The sequence below is a fragment of the Hylobates moloch genome, unplaced genomic scaffold, assembly GCF_009828535.3.
Source record: "Hylobates moloch isolate HMO894 unplaced genomic scaffold, HMol_V3 SCAFFOLD_19, whole genome shotgun sequence".
NCBI lineage: Eukaryota > Metazoa > Chordata > Mammalia > Primates > Hylobatidae > Hylobates > Hylobates moloch.
Genome location: NW_026652294.1, coordinates 41,390,445 through 41,406,463, shown reverse-complemented (window position 1 = coordinate 41,406,463; position 16,019 = coordinate 41,390,445). Strand labels below are relative to the sequence as shown.

General features: G+C 38.7%; 1 protein-coding gene across 3 annotated transcripts in view; it reads left to right on the top strand.

Moving 5' to 3' along the window:
• The window catches only part of MYH8 (myosin heavy chain 8), a 30,191-nt gene extending 16,076 nt beyond the window's left edge, over positions 1 to 14,115 (top strand). For all 3 annotated transcript variants that reach the window (XM_032140038.2, XM_032140037.1, XM_032140039.1), the window contains exons 21-38: positions 2,852 to 3,094; positions 3,186 to 3,362; positions 3,446 to 3,591; positions 3,678 to 3,768; positions 3,853 to 4,242; positions 4,953 to 5,079; positions 5,700 to 5,818; positions 5,946 to 6,142; positions 7,593 to 7,776; positions 7,861 to 8,026; positions 8,125 to 8,249; positions 9,131 to 9,439; positions 10,123 to 10,326; positions 11,346 to 11,471; positions 11,557 to 11,727; positions 11,912 to 12,016; positions 12,578 to 12,673; positions 13,966 to 14,115. In XM_032140038.2, the coding sequence (XP_031995929.1) occupies positions 2,852 to 3,094; positions 3,186 to 3,362; positions 3,446 to 3,591; positions 3,678 to 3,768; positions 3,853 to 4,242; positions 4,953 to 5,079; positions 5,700 to 5,818; positions 5,946 to 6,142; positions 7,593 to 7,776; positions 7,861 to 8,026; positions 8,125 to 8,249; positions 9,131 to 9,439; positions 10,123 to 10,326; positions 11,346 to 11,471; positions 11,557 to 11,727; positions 11,912 to 12,016; positions 12,578 to 12,673; positions 13,966 to 14,115 (3,126 nt within the window). The remainder of the gene's footprint in view (positions 1 to 2,851; positions 3,095 to 3,185; positions 3,363 to 3,445; positions 3,592 to 3,677; positions 3,769 to 3,852; positions 4,243 to 4,952; positions 5,080 to 5,699; positions 5,819 to 5,945; positions 6,143 to 7,592; positions 7,777 to 7,860; positions 8,027 to 8,124; positions 8,250 to 9,130; positions 9,440 to 10,122; positions 10,327 to 11,345; positions 11,472 to 11,556; positions 11,728 to 11,911; positions 12,017 to 12,577; positions 12,674 to 13,965) is intronic.
• The last annotated feature ends 1,904 nt before the right edge of the window (positions 14,116 to 16,019 follow it).

Sequence of the window (16,019 nt, the reverse complement as noted above, 5' to 3'; positions counted from 1 at the left end):
AAAGGAAAGATTGAAGAATTTGTTTAAATAATATCACAAAATTTAACAGCCATGAAGGAAGTAGCTTAAAGCCAATCCCCCAAGTCAAATATTTTACCCCTTTGCCTGGGCACTTTAGCCCAGCATTGAAAGTATAGCCCTATTTTCTAAATGCAAGTCTATGAGATTGTATTTAAATTCAAACTTATTTCTTTCTGTATCTCCTTTCCCAAGCCCCAAGATTTAGCTCAATAAATCTATCTGTATTTAATGGAACTGAACTACTAGCATGTCAGGCAGAGCAATGTGTCCTCCTGATTCTTCCTCTCATACAAATCTCTAGTTCCTAGCGTCTGTTTATTGGTGCAGGAAGGAGGGGCAGTGGGGTGGGGAGTAGGTTTGGCATGAGCACTTTGGTCAAAGGTAACCTCCCATTTCCTTGGTTCAACAAACCTAACAGTATCATAAACTAATCTGTGAAAAGGATAGTTTTCCTACCTTTTTTAGCAACTTTCAATTTTTCCTTCTAATACCTTCATTTATATGAAGGTTACATTTTTCCAAAAGCACAGGACCGTAGCCTCTCTATCTTACCATCTTTTCACAGTTATCATTAGTCAGTGAGTAAATATGTATTGAGTGTATCACTATTAAAAATAAATACATTAAGCAGTAAAGCTCAAAAAAAGAAAAAAGAAAAGAATCCTCCAATAAGTTCCCATTATATTCCATTTAAACGTTTCTTAAACTCAAGAACAAAACAAACACTGGGAAGTTAAAAAATATTCCCCAGGCCAAGGTAACCTAATAAATTAGACTGGATTGATTTTTATTTGAATCCTTTCATTAGTCACTTATAAAAACTTTATTGAGCTATACAGTTTCTAAGAATTACATTTTCTCATATATTCTAAAATCCATTTTGATAATTATGGGGGGAGGGGAGAGGGCCTCATAGGTTCATAACATATCACTGTTCATTCTATTTTTTTTTTCCTAACTTGACATATGGGTTTGAACATTTTCAAAATTTCAGGGGCTCAAAATAGACTTTCCACATTAACCAGATTTAGAAGGGAATATGAAAACAAATGCAAACAAAAGCACAAAAGCAGAAAGGACTAAGAACAGTTCATCGATCTTTCCTTAACTAGAACTGTCCTGGGCAGAAGAACCTCTAACCTAGTCAATGGTACAACTCTCTGAAAATTATGTTGCAGTTTAGGCCTATTGCCCATGTTGTGTATAAAAATAAAACAATGAAACCACAAAACTTAAAGAACATTTTTGTTACACTGGGGAAATCTGAATACAGACTGTATATTAGATAATATTATTGTATCATGATAATATTTTCATTTGTAATAACAGTATTGTAGTTATATAGGAGAATGTTCATGTTCTTAGGAGAGAAATGCTAAAATATGATATCTGCCATTTACTTTCAAATGATTTAGGAGAGTGTGTGTGTGTGTGCGCGCACATGCACATGTGCATATATATGTGTCTGTGTGTGTTTAGAGAGAGAAAAAAACAGTAAAATGTTAAAAATACGAGGATTTAGGTAAATGGTATATGGTAATTTATTGTATTATTCATACAGCCATTTGGTAAGTTTAACAGTTTTCAAAATAAAAGTCGGGGTAAAAGTTCCAAAAAATAAAATTCATCTTAAGGCTAATGGGTAATTCTTTAAATAGAGATGTAAATTTTGAACAATTATAGCACTGTATGAACTATCAGGAAGGTTTTAGTGTATTAAAAAATATGACACGGAAATGTATTTAAGTTATTTTTCTTCTTTTTCTTTTTTCAATACAGCCTAGCAATTAGTGGTTTGAGGGGGACGGGGAATGATCAAAACCAAAACTAACCAATTTAGCTAAATCAAAATCTTTAAATATTACAGCTGAAAAGCTCTTGACAATCATTTATTCCAACCCCCTTTATATATATATTATATATAATATATTATATTATATATCATATGTTATCCATATTATATATTATATTATATTATATAATCATAGAAAAATTATTATATATTATATATAATATAACAATAAATAAATTATATATAATTTATATTATATTATATATGTTATATATATATATATATAATTATATATATAAATTATATATTATATAATAAATTATATATTATAAAATAATATTTATATATAAAATTATATATAATATATATTTATTTATATTTATAATATATATTATATTTATATATTATATTATATATATATAATTTATTATTTTTTATATATAATATTTATATATAATATTTGTTTTATATAAAATATAATTTGTATTATATATAATATTATATATAAAAAATTTGTTATAAATATAAATATTGTATTATAGTGTCATATGTAGTATATATTATATATAACATATAATATATAGTATATATTATATATAATGTATAATATATATTTTATATTATATATATTTTATTTTATATATATATATATATATATATATATACAGTTGAGAATAAAAGGAATAAAGCAATTTGCCCAAAATCATACATATGCAAGCAATATTGGGACAAGAACCCAGGCTTCCTTTTGCCCGATTTAGAGGTCTTTCCACTCTGCTACAAATTATTTTTTAAATAGTCAATAGGTCCAATCTAATAACTTTGCAAACTAGTTTGCTTCTAAAGCTATAGTCTCACTTCCAATAAGCTGCATTTCTCCAGACCATGTAATAACGTTCGATTAAATTAAATTTATATTCATACTGAAAAATTCAACAGAATTCAATAAAACATTATTATTTTTGTGCAAAAAAAAAAAAAAAAACAAGTTTCAAAATAAGTAACAGACTCTAAGTATCTGAATGAATCTCTCCATAGGAAGCAGATAGCTTGGCTGATGCAGAGGAAAGGTGTGAGCAACTGATTAAAAACAAAATCCAACTTGAGGCCAAAATCAAAGAGGTGACTGAAAGAGCTGAGGAGGAGGAAGAGATCAATGCTGAGCTGACAGCCAAGAAGAGGAAACTGGAGGATGAATGTTCAGAGCTCAAGAAAGACATTGATGACCTTGAGCTGACACTGGCCAAGGTTGAGAAGGAGAAACATGCCACAGAGAACAAGGTATCAGTCATATTCTACAATACTGTATAGAGGTTCTGCCACCAACTAAATTGCTTTATAGGAGAAATAATCTCTTTCTTAACCTTTGTAGGTGAAAAATCTTACAGAAGAGATGGCAGGCCTGGATGAAACCATTGCAAAACTGTCCAAGGAGAAGAAGGCTCTCCAAGAGACCCACCAGCAGACCCTGGATGACCTGCAGGCAGAGGAGGACAAAGTAAACATCCTGACCAAAGCTAAAACCAAGCTAGAACAGCAAGTGGATGATGTAAGCACATTTTAAATATCCCTTTGAAAGATTTTTTAAAATATATATACTTTCAATTTTTACCATATTTACTTTTTTATTAGCTTGAAGGGTCTCTGGAACAAGAAAAGAAGCTTCGAATGGATCTAGAAAGAGCAAAGCGGAAACTGGAGGGTGACCTCAAATTGGCCCAAGAATCCACAGTGGATATAGAAAATGACAAACAGCAACTTGATGAAAAGCTTAAAAAGTAGGAGCCTTTTAGAAAAAAACTTCTATGTGATATCATCTTTCAATTCATATGAGTATTAATACGTCTTGCTCTTCTGTCTAAAGGAAAGAATTTGAAATTAGCAATTTGATAAGCAAAATTGAAGATGAACAAGCTGTAGAAATTCAACTACAGAAGAACATCAAAGAGTTGCAGGTGAGTCATCTCACCTCTATTTTTTCTGCACACCAAAAAAACACTGAAGTTGAGTTTATGTTTATGTGCTTCTTTCGTTCCCAGGCCCGCATTGAGGAGCTGGAGGAGGAAATCGAGGCAGAGCGGGCCTCCCGGGCCAAAGCAGAGAAGCAGCGCTCTGACCTCTCCCGGGAACTGGAGGAGATCAGCGAGAGGCTGGAAGAAGCCGGTGGGGCAACTTCTGCTCAGGTGGAATTGAACAAGAAGCGGGAGGCTGAGTTTCAGAAACTGCGCAGGGACCTGGAGGAGGTCACCCTGCAGCATGAAGCTATGACGGCTGCTCTTCGGAAGAAGCACGCAGACAGTATGGCTGAGCTTGGGGAGCAGATTGACAACCTGCAGCGGGTCAAACAGAAGCTGGAGAAGGATAAGAGTGAGCTGAAGATGGAGATTGATGACCTCAGCAGTAATGCAGAGGCCATTTCCAAAGCCAAGGTACTCAATACTGTCTCTAAATGAAGGTAATCATCTGTAAGAGCACCCATTGTTCTCTATCACTAAACATTGTTTGCAGGCATTTAACAGCACTACTCAAATATTTTCTAACCTAATATATCCCACTCTATGGTATTTTTTTAAATGCTGGTTATGATCTATTAAGATTATTTTTGGGGGGGATGGTGTCTCTCTGTCGCCCAGGCTGGAGTGCAGTGGCGCGATCTCGGCTCACTGCAACCTCCTCCTCCCGGGTTCACGCCATTCTCCTGCCTCAGCCTCCCGAGTAGCTGGGACTACAGGCGCCCACCACCACGCCTGGCTAATTTTTTGTATTTTTAGTAGAGACAGGGTTTCACCGTGTTAGCCAGGATGGTCTCGATCTCCTAACCTTGTGATCCGCCCACCTCGGCCTCCCAAAGTGCTGGGATTACAGGCATGAGCCACCGCGCCCGGCTTATTAAGATGACTTCAAAATCCACTTTAGGCAAGTGTCAATATCATTGGAATAAATGGTCTCCAACAATGACCAGTTTAGGCACACTATGCACTCACCGTGCCTAAATTCTTGCATGTTCCACAGAGTTGATGTCCTAACTTTCTACTCACACTTCACATGAATTTATTTACTCTACAAATATTTTAAGAATCAAGTTTTAACCTTTTTATTGCATTCAATGTCTCATCTTTCATTGCTACATATCCTGTAGGGAAACCTTGAAAAGATGTGCCACTCTCTAGAAGATCAAGTGAGTGAGCTTAAGACCAAGGAAGAGGAGCAGCAGCGGCTGATCAATGACCTCACAGCACAGAGAGGGCGCCTGCAGACAGAAGCGGGTAAAGACATCTTCTCTGGGTCCCAACACCATGGACTACATAAAAAGGATTCTAGGGATTCTAATAAACAGCAATATTCTCATTTTAGAGAAAGACAAACAAATGATCAGAGTTTGCTGAGAAGGTCAAAAAGGAAAGAAAGCAAAACAGCACACAAGTTTACTTACAACACTTCTATGGCAATGCTGCTTTTAAATCTCCAGTTCTAACCAGTGCTAAAAAAAAATACTTAGAAGCAGATGAAGTGTAGATTAAACACATCACACACAAACAGACACACACACACACACACACACACACAGGTTGAGTATCCCTAATCTGAAAATCAAAAATCTGAAATGCTCCAAAATTCAAAACTGAGGGCTGACATGATGTCCAAAGTAAATGCTCACTGCAGCATTTCAGATTTTACATTTTCAGATTAGGGATGCTGAACTGGTAAGTGTAATGCAAATATTCTAAAATCAAACAAAAATCTGAAATCTGAAACACTTCTGGTCCCAGGCATTTCAGGTAAGGTATATACAATATATATATACACACACATATATATATAAATATAAAAGGTTTAGGCTTATTTTTATGCCAGTAAAAAATTCCCTTATGTCTATTATTCCTAGGTGAATATTCCCGACAATTAGATGAGAAAGATGCTTTAGTCTCTCAGCTTTCAAGGAGCAAGCAAGCATCTATTCAGCAGATTGAAGAGCTGAAACATCAACTAGAGGAAGAAACTAAAGTGAGTTTTGCCAAAGATTTTTTTGACTAACCAAATCTAAACCTGCCCAATTAGGGTCTACTTGGGATGTGTAAGTTAAATATCACTGAATACATGAATTTATGTCACTGAACTGCTACTTCTGCAGGCCAAGAATGCCCTGGCACACGCCCTGCAGTCCTCCCGCCATGACTGTGACCTGCTGCGGGAACAGTATGAGGAAGAGCAGGAAGGCAAAGCTGAGCTGCAGAGGGCACTGTCCAAGGCCAACAGTGAGGTTGCCCAGTGGAGAACCAAATATGAGACGGACGCCATCCAGCGCACAGAGGAGCTGGAGGAGGCCAAGTATGTGCTGTGTGAACTCTAGAAGAGGAACTCCCAGAAGCAGCTGTGATATTTATGATGATGATAACATAAAAATAGCAAAAGCTAAGATTTATTGAGTGCATACTGTGTCAAGTATTTTACATATATACATATGTATGTATGTATATCAGCTTATTTACCTTCATAACAATATTATATTGCTATCATTATTCTAATCCCCATTTTACAGACGAGAAGTTGAGGCTATAAGTTGTTAACCAACTAACCCAAAGGTATCTGCTTAATAAATGATACAGCTGGGTTTGGAGCCTATCATTCTGATTCTACAGCCCACCTTCTTAAGCATTGAGTAGAAGACATACCTCTTAAAACTCACGTTGGAGGCCACCAAACCATACATAATGTTTAGGGTTGGCCTAAATAAAGTGAAGCCTTAGTCTGCATATAGACAAACGGAGAACTTCAAGTAGATCTCCTTGGGCATCAAGCCAAAGGTTTTTCTCTACCATAAGGATGTGTACTTGGCACACAACTGAAAATGAACTGAGAATGTAGAGAATTCAGGAGGCAAAAAAAACCTGCCTTTGTTTAAACTGCATGAATTGTCCTGATTTACCTATCAATTTCTTTCCCTGGAGAGATTGTCCGAATATAATGATTAGAAAAAACTGGCTATTCTCTAGAGAAAAAAATACATAAAATGGAATGGAAAGTCTGAGAAAGCAAATGAATATGCTCAGTATATTTCTAGCCAGTAAAATATCTAGTTAACCTCAAATCCATATTAGAGTGAGAATGGATATATAAGTCAAACAACAAGATTGTCCTGGCTAATAATTTTCCACAGTCATACTCAATCAGAAGTCTTGAAAATCCTGAGTTACTTAGGTAGTAAAGCACATACAATGGCAGCACCAACAGCAGCCTCTAAGAATTCTATATTCCAAGGACTTGTTTCCAACTCTTCACCACTTTGGATCTTTCCATACAGTTTACCAATCTAGAAAGCAGTTCTGGCTGCCACCGTTTTGAAAATCATATGCTATTTGCCAGTATAGAAACAGGACTGTGGCCAGGCACAGTGGCTCACACCTGTAATCCCAGCACTTTGGGAGGCCAAGGCAGGCGGATCACCTGAGATCAGGAGTTCAAGACCAGCTTGGCCAACATATAGTGAAACCCTGTCTCTACTTAAAAAAAAAAAAAAATACAAAAATTAGCTGGGCGTGGTGGTGCACGCCTGTAATCCCAGCTACTTGGGAAGCTGAGGCAGGAGAATCGCTTGAACCCAGGAGGTTGCAGTGAGCTGAGATCGTGCCACTGCACTCCAGCCTGGGCGACAGAGGGAGACTCCATCTCTCAAAACAGTAACAAAAGAAAAGAAACAGGACTGTGAAAAGGGACCAAGGAGGTTATCACTTTGCTTCTGGTCTTGGCCATTCTCCTGAATGCCTGGCTAACTTTTCAGGAAGAAGTTGGCCCAGCGCCTGCAAGAAGCTGAGGAACATGTAGAAGCTGTGAACGCCAAATGTGCTTCCCTTGAGAAGACGAAGCAGCGGCTCCAGAATGAAGTTGAAGACCTCATGCTTGATGTGGAAAGGTCTAATGCAGCCTGTGCAGCTCTTGATAAGAAGCAAAGGAACTTTGACAAGGTGGCCCAGACTGCTTAAACTTTAAGAGTGTTTTACTTGGTCTTCCTTTCTCCTTGGATCAACTCATGATTTATTGCTTTTCAGGTCCTATCAGAATGGAAGCAGAAGTATGAGGAAACTCAGGCTGAACTTGAGGCCTCCCAGAAGGAGTCCCGTTCTCTTAGCACTGAGCTGTTCAAGGTGAAGAATGCCTACGAGGAATCCCTGGATCAACTCGAAACGCTAAGAAGAGAAAATAAGAACTTGCAACGTGAGTCCTCACAGTCCTCCCTACTCCATATATCCCTGGGAGGACCTTTCCATGTTGCCATCTTTCTGACCATTTCTCTCCTGTCTGTTCAACCACAGAAGAGATTTCTGACCTCACTGAGCAGATTGCAGAGGGAGGAAAGCAAATTCATGAATTGGAGAAAATAAAGAAGCAAGTAGAACAAGAGAAATGTGAAATTCAGGCTGCTTTAGAGGAAGCAGAGGTACATATTACCTTGTATTATGTTATGGAAAAACAAAGACAAACATCAGTTAAAGTGGGGCTAGTGATAATTTAAACTTACAGGACCTTTACGAACGACAAGTTGGCAATAGTTATCAAAATCCTTAAAAATGTAAATACTCTGACCTATCAATTCTAAGATTTTATCACCCAAAAAATGTCAAATGGAATAAAGCTTTAAGACAAAGATGTCCAATCTAAGAACAAAAGTAAGCAAATTACAGAACATTCATACGATGAAATTTTATATAGCCATGAAATATGATTATTTTGGAAAAATATTTTATGATAGTAATTTTAAAGACACAAATTTGCATAAGCAATATAATTTTCATTATGTAAAAATGAAAATTATGGAAATCTAGGAAAAAAGACTAGAAAAAATACACCACATTAAAATGTTTATCTCTTTACTGGGGGAACAACAGCTAGGTTTTCCTTTGTTTTTATGTATTGCCTCCAGATTATACAATGCACATATATTATGTAATCGGAAAAAAATCAACATATTTTAAAACGGATAGTTTCTAGGTCAGGGGCTAGTATATCACACAAGAACATTTTAATTTCTAAAACAGATTGAGAGTTTATATTTACTATACATGAATTTAATTATATAATTTTATTAGTACTAATATGAACAATATTTGTATAGCACAAAGCACCTTTATTGCAGAGCTGCCCTATATAATCTGTCACTAAATAAACAAAATAATGATTTACCTAGAAGATTCCCAGAACTACTGTATTATACTTTGTAAAATTAGACAAATTGATATTGACAAGAGTTTGGCTCACGAGGGAATATACTCCAAATACTCAGGCTCTTCTCCATTATTAATTGATCACTGTTTTGTTAAGGCATCTCTCGAACATGAAGAAGGAAAGATTCTGCGTATCCAGCTTGAGTTAAACCAAGTCAAGTCTGAAGTTGACAGAAAAATTGCAGAAAAAGATGAGGAAATTGACCAGCTGAAGAGAAACCACACTAGAGTCGTGGAGACAATGCAGAGCACGCTGGATGCGGAGATTAGAAGCAGAAATGATGCTCTGAGAGTCAAGAAGAAAATGGAAGGAGATCTGAATGAAATGGAAATCCAGCTGAACCATGCCAATCGCTTAGCTGCAGAGAGTTTAAGGAACTACAGGAACACCCAAGGAATCCTGAAGGTAAATGGGTCCACATTCGCCTCCCAGATGAAGCAGGGAAAGTACCTGTCATCCATTTCCCAAACACCTTGTTAAACCATCCTTTTTTTCTCTTAACAAATTATACAGCTGGCCACACAAAGGTAACTGAATTAAATACACATAGAACATACTATTTTTAAGAAAATGTTATATAGGAGAACAAACAGACGCCTAGGCATTACAGTATGATATGAAAGAAAGTGAACAGACTTGGGTACCAGACGGGCCTGAGGTTGAGTCTTAGTTTTGTCATCTACTAGCTGCCTAATTTTAAGCAAGTTATTTAACCTCTCAGAACCTCTGTTCTTTCTTCAAAATAAGAATGAAACTACCCACCTCACCGAGTTACTGTGAAGATCAAATGAAATAACAGATGTCAAGTCCTGGATAGAGCATATGGAAACTGCTCCACAAATGACAGCCATTTAGTGACTCACACATGACACAATAACCAGTTAATGGCAGAAACAGAACAAGAATCTATGTCTCCTGATAATTCTCTCTCACCCTAAGCAAATGACCTAACCATACTCAGATGCATTCAAACAACAGGCATAGGTCATCTTCTGTTCCTGGCACCAGTAAATCTCCCAGTTCATCTCCTGGGATCTTCAAATCCTCTTCAGAACCCTTAAGCCCTTTCTCTGTTTTTCACTTATCAGGAAACCCAGCTCCACCTGAATGATGCTCTCCAGGGCCAGGAGGACCTGAAGGAACAGCTGGCGATCGTGGAGCGCAGAGCCAACCTGCTGCAGGCCGAGATAGAGGAGCTGCGGGCCACTCTGGAACAGACAGAGAGAAGCAGGAAAATCGCAGAACAGGAGCTCCTGGATGCCAGTGAGCGTGTCCAGCTCCTCCACACCCAGGTGAGACCCTCACATCAAACAAATTGCTGGTGTACTGGTAGGGTGATGCATTAGAATTATAACATGAAAGTACTCAATTTGTAGAAATATGTGTATGTAAACAAGGATGGGGGATATGCTCAAAAATACTCATTGCCATTATCTTAGAGTAATTAGATTATGGGTGCTTTTTTGTTTTTTGGTGTGTGTTCCTGTTTCTTTCTTCGGGTTTCTACCCGCCCCCCCCAACCAAAAAAAGCTATTTTTTTTTATTTAAAAATAAGGTTTGGCTATTTAGATTATTTTGGAAACCATGAGGTAGAATAATATTGAGTAAAGATACCTGTTGCCTCCAAAATCTGAAAATGTTCCATGCAGTGTTTCTCATCGGTAGCACTTAAGCATTTAGTACTGCTGTGTTCACTGTCCCCATGCCTTACAGCACATTTAGCATTCCTGACTTGCCCAGGCATTAAATGCAGTAGCACCCTCTCGTCATTTTGACAACCAAAATTATCTGCCCCTAAACATTTTCAAATACCCATTGAGACAATATTGCTTCTCTCTGAGAAACACTGAGTTGAAATCTTAAGATTATGTTTTCATAAGACAAATTCAGTGCTCTCCAAGGGAACAAATCATGAAAATTCAGAGAGAATAGATTCCTTCTAAGCAAGAAACTCTCAGTGCCTGCCACTCACAGAATGAATCTATTCTTTTCTATTTCCAACCTTCCAGAGAGAGAATAACTAGTGATGTCTGGCTGAAATATAATTAAAAGAACAATTAACTAATGTACGCCAATAAAGGCATTCTCAAACCTCAGAAGTCCTTATGCATAAATCAGGTGGACACTGGGGAAGTTGGGGGAAAGGAGCTCCTACCTTGCAAATAATTAACATTTTCCACTGAACAAATAATTAAAGTTTAGTGAAATGTTGCCAGCAGATCCCCTGCAAGAACCAACAAGTAAGACACTTGTAAAATCTCAAGAAGGCAAACTGAAAATTTTGTAAATTTCCACTGACTACTTTTAACAGAATACCAGCCTCATCAACACCAAGAAGAAATTAGAAAATGACGTTTCCCAACTCCAAAGTGAAGTGGAAGAAGTAATCCAAGAATCACGCAATACAGAAGAGAAAGCCAAGAAGGCCATCACTGATGTAAGATGAACATTTGGCCTACTGACACACGTATGCACCTGCTACCATCAAGTTTCATTACTTTCTTAATTTATTTCCTAAATAGGCTGCCATGATGGCTGAGGAGCTGAAGAAGGAACAGGACACCAGTGCCCACCTGGAGCGGATGAAGAAGAACCTGGAGCAGACAGTGAAGGACCTGCAGCGTCGTCTAGATGAGGCCGAGCAGCTGGCGCTGAAGGGTGGGAAGAAGCAGATCCAGAAACTGGAAGCCAGGGTGGGTGTCTCAATCTCTCTAAATCTGGGAAGGGAAAAAGGGCACTCTCTCCACCCTTCCCTCTTCCTACACAAGACTCCCATCCTGTCCTGGGGCTGGGAACACCCACCCCATGCCTTCAGTAGGTCTTGGGCTAATTAATATCCCCCAAGACTGACTGCGTAAGTATTTTTCTTGGCTGCAGGTACGTGAGCTTGAAGGAGAGGTTGAAAATGAACAGAAACGTAATGCAGAGGCTGTTAAAGGTTTACGGAAACATGAGCGACGAGTAAAAGAACTCACCTACCAGGTAAAGGGAATAGCCTTCCAGAATATCCAGTCTTACTGCCCAGAAGGAAACTGAAAACCTTATGACTATTTATTTATATGCCACTCACAAATAAATACGCATTAACTTGGTACATATAAGGAGTAAAGACAGTTGCTTATCACAGACCTATACTAAAACTTAGAGAGGCCTTCAGATTTCTAAAGTTTAGAAAATAGCATGAGAGTAAAGAACACAGATTTTAAAGGCAGATAAACTGGGTATTAGTCCTAGTTTGGCCTCGCTTGCTTCTTGAACTTAACACTCTAAACCTCAGTTTCTTCACCTGTAAAATAGGGATAACAGCATCTATTTTCCAGGATAGGGAAGTAAGGACTAGAGAAGATGTGTGCAGTTCTCTAATACAGTGCCTGCACACTGGAAACATTTAACAAGAGTGCTGTTAATTCTATGAAGAAAATCTCAGAGTTGATCAAGTTTACCCCAGGCCCACCTGCCATCATGCCACATGGTTTTATTTTAGTACCCAGAGTAGCCTTATCTCTTTGGAATGAATGCAGATTATTTTTTTCAAACTTTCAGACTGAAGAAGATCGCAAGAATGTTCTCAGGCTGCAGGACTTGGTAGATAAATTACAGGCGAAGGTGAAATCTTATAAGAGACAAGCTGAGGAGGCTGTAAGTATCTGTAAGCCCTTGAGGAAAGAAGGAAATTTCTTCTGCAGTAGAAGGTAGTTTAAAAGAATGTGTCAATAAGGAAGAAGACAAAGTGAAAATCTACCACTCATATTTTAAGAGGGATGATTTTATAAATATGAATTTGTCCCGCCAAATCCAAATTACAGAATAAGACTTCAAAAGGAGATTTTTTTTTTTTTTTTTTTTTTTTTTGAGACAGAGCCTCGCTGTGTCAGCCAGGTTGGAGTGCAGTGGCGTAATCTCGGCTCACTGCAACCTATGCCTCCCAAGCTCAAGCGATTCTTATGCCTCAGTCTCTCCAGTAGCTGGGATAACAGGCGTGCGCCACCACACCTGGCTGGTTTTTGTATTTTCAGTAGAGACAGGGCTTCACCGTGTTGGCCAGGCTGGTCTCGAACCCCTGGCCTCAAGTGATCCGCCCACCTCAGCCTCCCAAAGTGCTGGGATTACAGGCATGAGCCACCACACCCAGCCAAGATATTTTTATTATTAAGCGATTTGTACAGGTTGACGGGGGCAAGTTCTAAACAGCTCACTACTTGATAGCTGCAAATGATATACAGTAGAAATTCTAATTAATACCATCATAAATATTCCTCTCCCTCTAGATATAGAAAAAATCAAGTTCTCAAAAGCCAAACATCAATCTTTTACCCTACCTGACTTCTTCACTCACTACTAGTGTCATCAGTGGGGGCTCTTGTCCCCACATTTGCTGTAGCTAGTATAAGAACATGTTAGAAGATTCTGTACCTATACTCTTCCTGGTTATCCCTCCACTCTTCCAGACACATGTGATAGGTAGGAAGTAAATAGGAAGGAAGAAAAGGAAAGAAAAAAGGGAGAGGCATAAATGGCAATGAGTCAAATAACAGAGGAGACTTTCTGCCTAGTCCCATCTTTTCCCTTTCTTTATATATTAGAATCAAAATATATATTAAGTGATATTTCCCCAATTATAATTTGGCCTTACATTTACTTACTGATGTCTGTAAGGGTACATAGGTCTCTTCCTCCTTTCCACACAGAACACACATCATAAAAGGATGTATGGGCTTTATATGAAGCTGTCTCCTCCACTTCAAAACTGTCCTCTCATTCTTTAAAGTAAAAATTGTAATTGAAGTTATAAACTCTGTCTAGGTTTGAAGTCTGATATGCTAAATAGACCATAAGAAGGAAATACCTGATTTGAGGAACTAATCCTGTCTGGTGATAAGTGCAATGAGAACCACACAGTCTAATTCTCATAATTTTATCTCTATTCTTAGGAGGAACAGTCCAATGCTAATCTATCTAAATTCCGCAAACTCCAGCACGAGCTGGAGGAGGCCGAGGAACGGGCTGACATTGCTGAGTCCCAGGTCAACAAATTGCGAGTGAAGAGCCGAGAGGTTCACACAAAAATCAGTGCAGAGTAAACATACCTGCCTGATGCCATCAAGTGGCTGAAGAAAGGCACAAAATGTGCTATTTTTGGTCACTTGCTTTATGATGTTTATTTTCCTCTTAAAGCTGAATAAATAAAAACTACAATAAATGTATACATTAAACCGGACTTTCATTTTTTCACTTGCAAAGCTAATTATGCTCACAGTTCTCACCTAGCTATTAATATCTTAATATTATATACGGCTTTGCAGAGCATTCAATATTTTATACCTTCAGCACCACCCAACAGTCCCTTTTCCACCTCTTCACGCCCCCCAACACACAAACAAATATCTTTTGCTGAGCTTGTTTTTATTATATCTCTCTAGATTGTTACAAATTACTAAGAAAAACACTCCCTGAGGCTGCCCTCCGTATGGGCCCATTGATTTATTCCACAAACAGATATTGAGCATCCGCTATGTGCATCAATACAATAAGTCAATAAATAGTGCCAGCCACTATTTAAGTTCTGTGGGTACGGTAGTGAACAAAATATAGTTTCTGCTCTCTAGGAGCTTATATTCCACAAGGAAAGAAAAGCAATAAATAAATTCATAACTATGTAATGAGCCAGACTATAAGTACTAATGGGAAATTAAAAAGTAGGAGGGAAGCATTTACTATTTTTTTTTTTTTTTTTACTGAGATGGAGTCTCGCTCTGTCGCCCAGGCTGGAGTGCAGTGGAGCGATCTCCACCCACTGCAAGCTCCACCTCCTGGGTTCACGCCATTCTCCTGCCTCAGCCTCCCGAGTAGCTGGGACTACAGGTGCCCGCCACCGTGCCTGGCTAATTTTTTGTATTTTTAGTAGAGACGGGGTTTCACCGTCTCAGCCAGGATGGTCTTGATCTCCTGACCTTGTGATCCACCCGCCTCGGCCTCCCAAAGTGCTGGGATTACAGGCATGAGCCACCGTGCCCGGCCGCATTTACTATTTTATAGAGAGTAGTCAAGGAAAGCATCTCTGGTAAGAAGACATTTGAGCAGTGACCTGAAGGAGGCAAGAGAGTAAACCAAGTGAGTATATGGGCACACAGCACGTCCAGGCAGAGAACAACAGAAAACACAAAGGCCCTAAGGCAAGGGCAGGTAGGGAATGTTAGAGGGGCAGGGAGGAGGCCAAGCAGGGCAGGAAGAGAATGAGCAAGATGAGACAGTTAAGGCATAAGAGAGGAACGGAGAGGCCAGATCATGTAGGGCCCCTTGGCCACTTTAAGGACTTTTGCCTTTATTCAGAGTAAAGTGGGAAAGCTTTGGAGGGTTTTGATCAGGGTGATATTAACATACATTTTAAAAGAATCACTCTGGCTGCCGTGTTGAGAATAAACTAAGGGAGCAATGATGGACACTGGGAAACTAGTTAGGAGCCTACTGAAAAATAAAGGTTAAAAGATGACAGTGGCAGTTGGGCACAGTGGCTCACGCCTGGAATCCCAACACTTTGGGAGGTCGAGGTAGGCAGATCACTTGAGCCCAAGAGTTTGAGACCAACCTAAGCAACACAGCAAAACCCCATCTCTACTAAAAATAGAAAAAAAAAGAAAAAAATTAGCAGGGCATAGTGGCACTTGCCTGTAGTCCCAGCTATGGGGGAGGCTAAGGTGGGAGAATCACCTGAGCCCGGGAAGTCAAGGCTGCAATAAACCAAGATCACACCACTGCACTCCAGCCTGGGAGACAGAGTGAGACCCTGTCTCAAAAAAAAAAAAAAAAAAACCCAGCAAACAGTAACAGCAACAACAAAAACCATGACAGTGGCTTAGGGCAGAAAAATAACATCAGGAGACAAAGAGAAGTAGGTGGATTCCAGATTTACTTAAGGTAGCTAGCATACATAGGATTGTCAGATAGACTGGATGAGAGACAGACAGAAAGAATGAACTTATAAAAG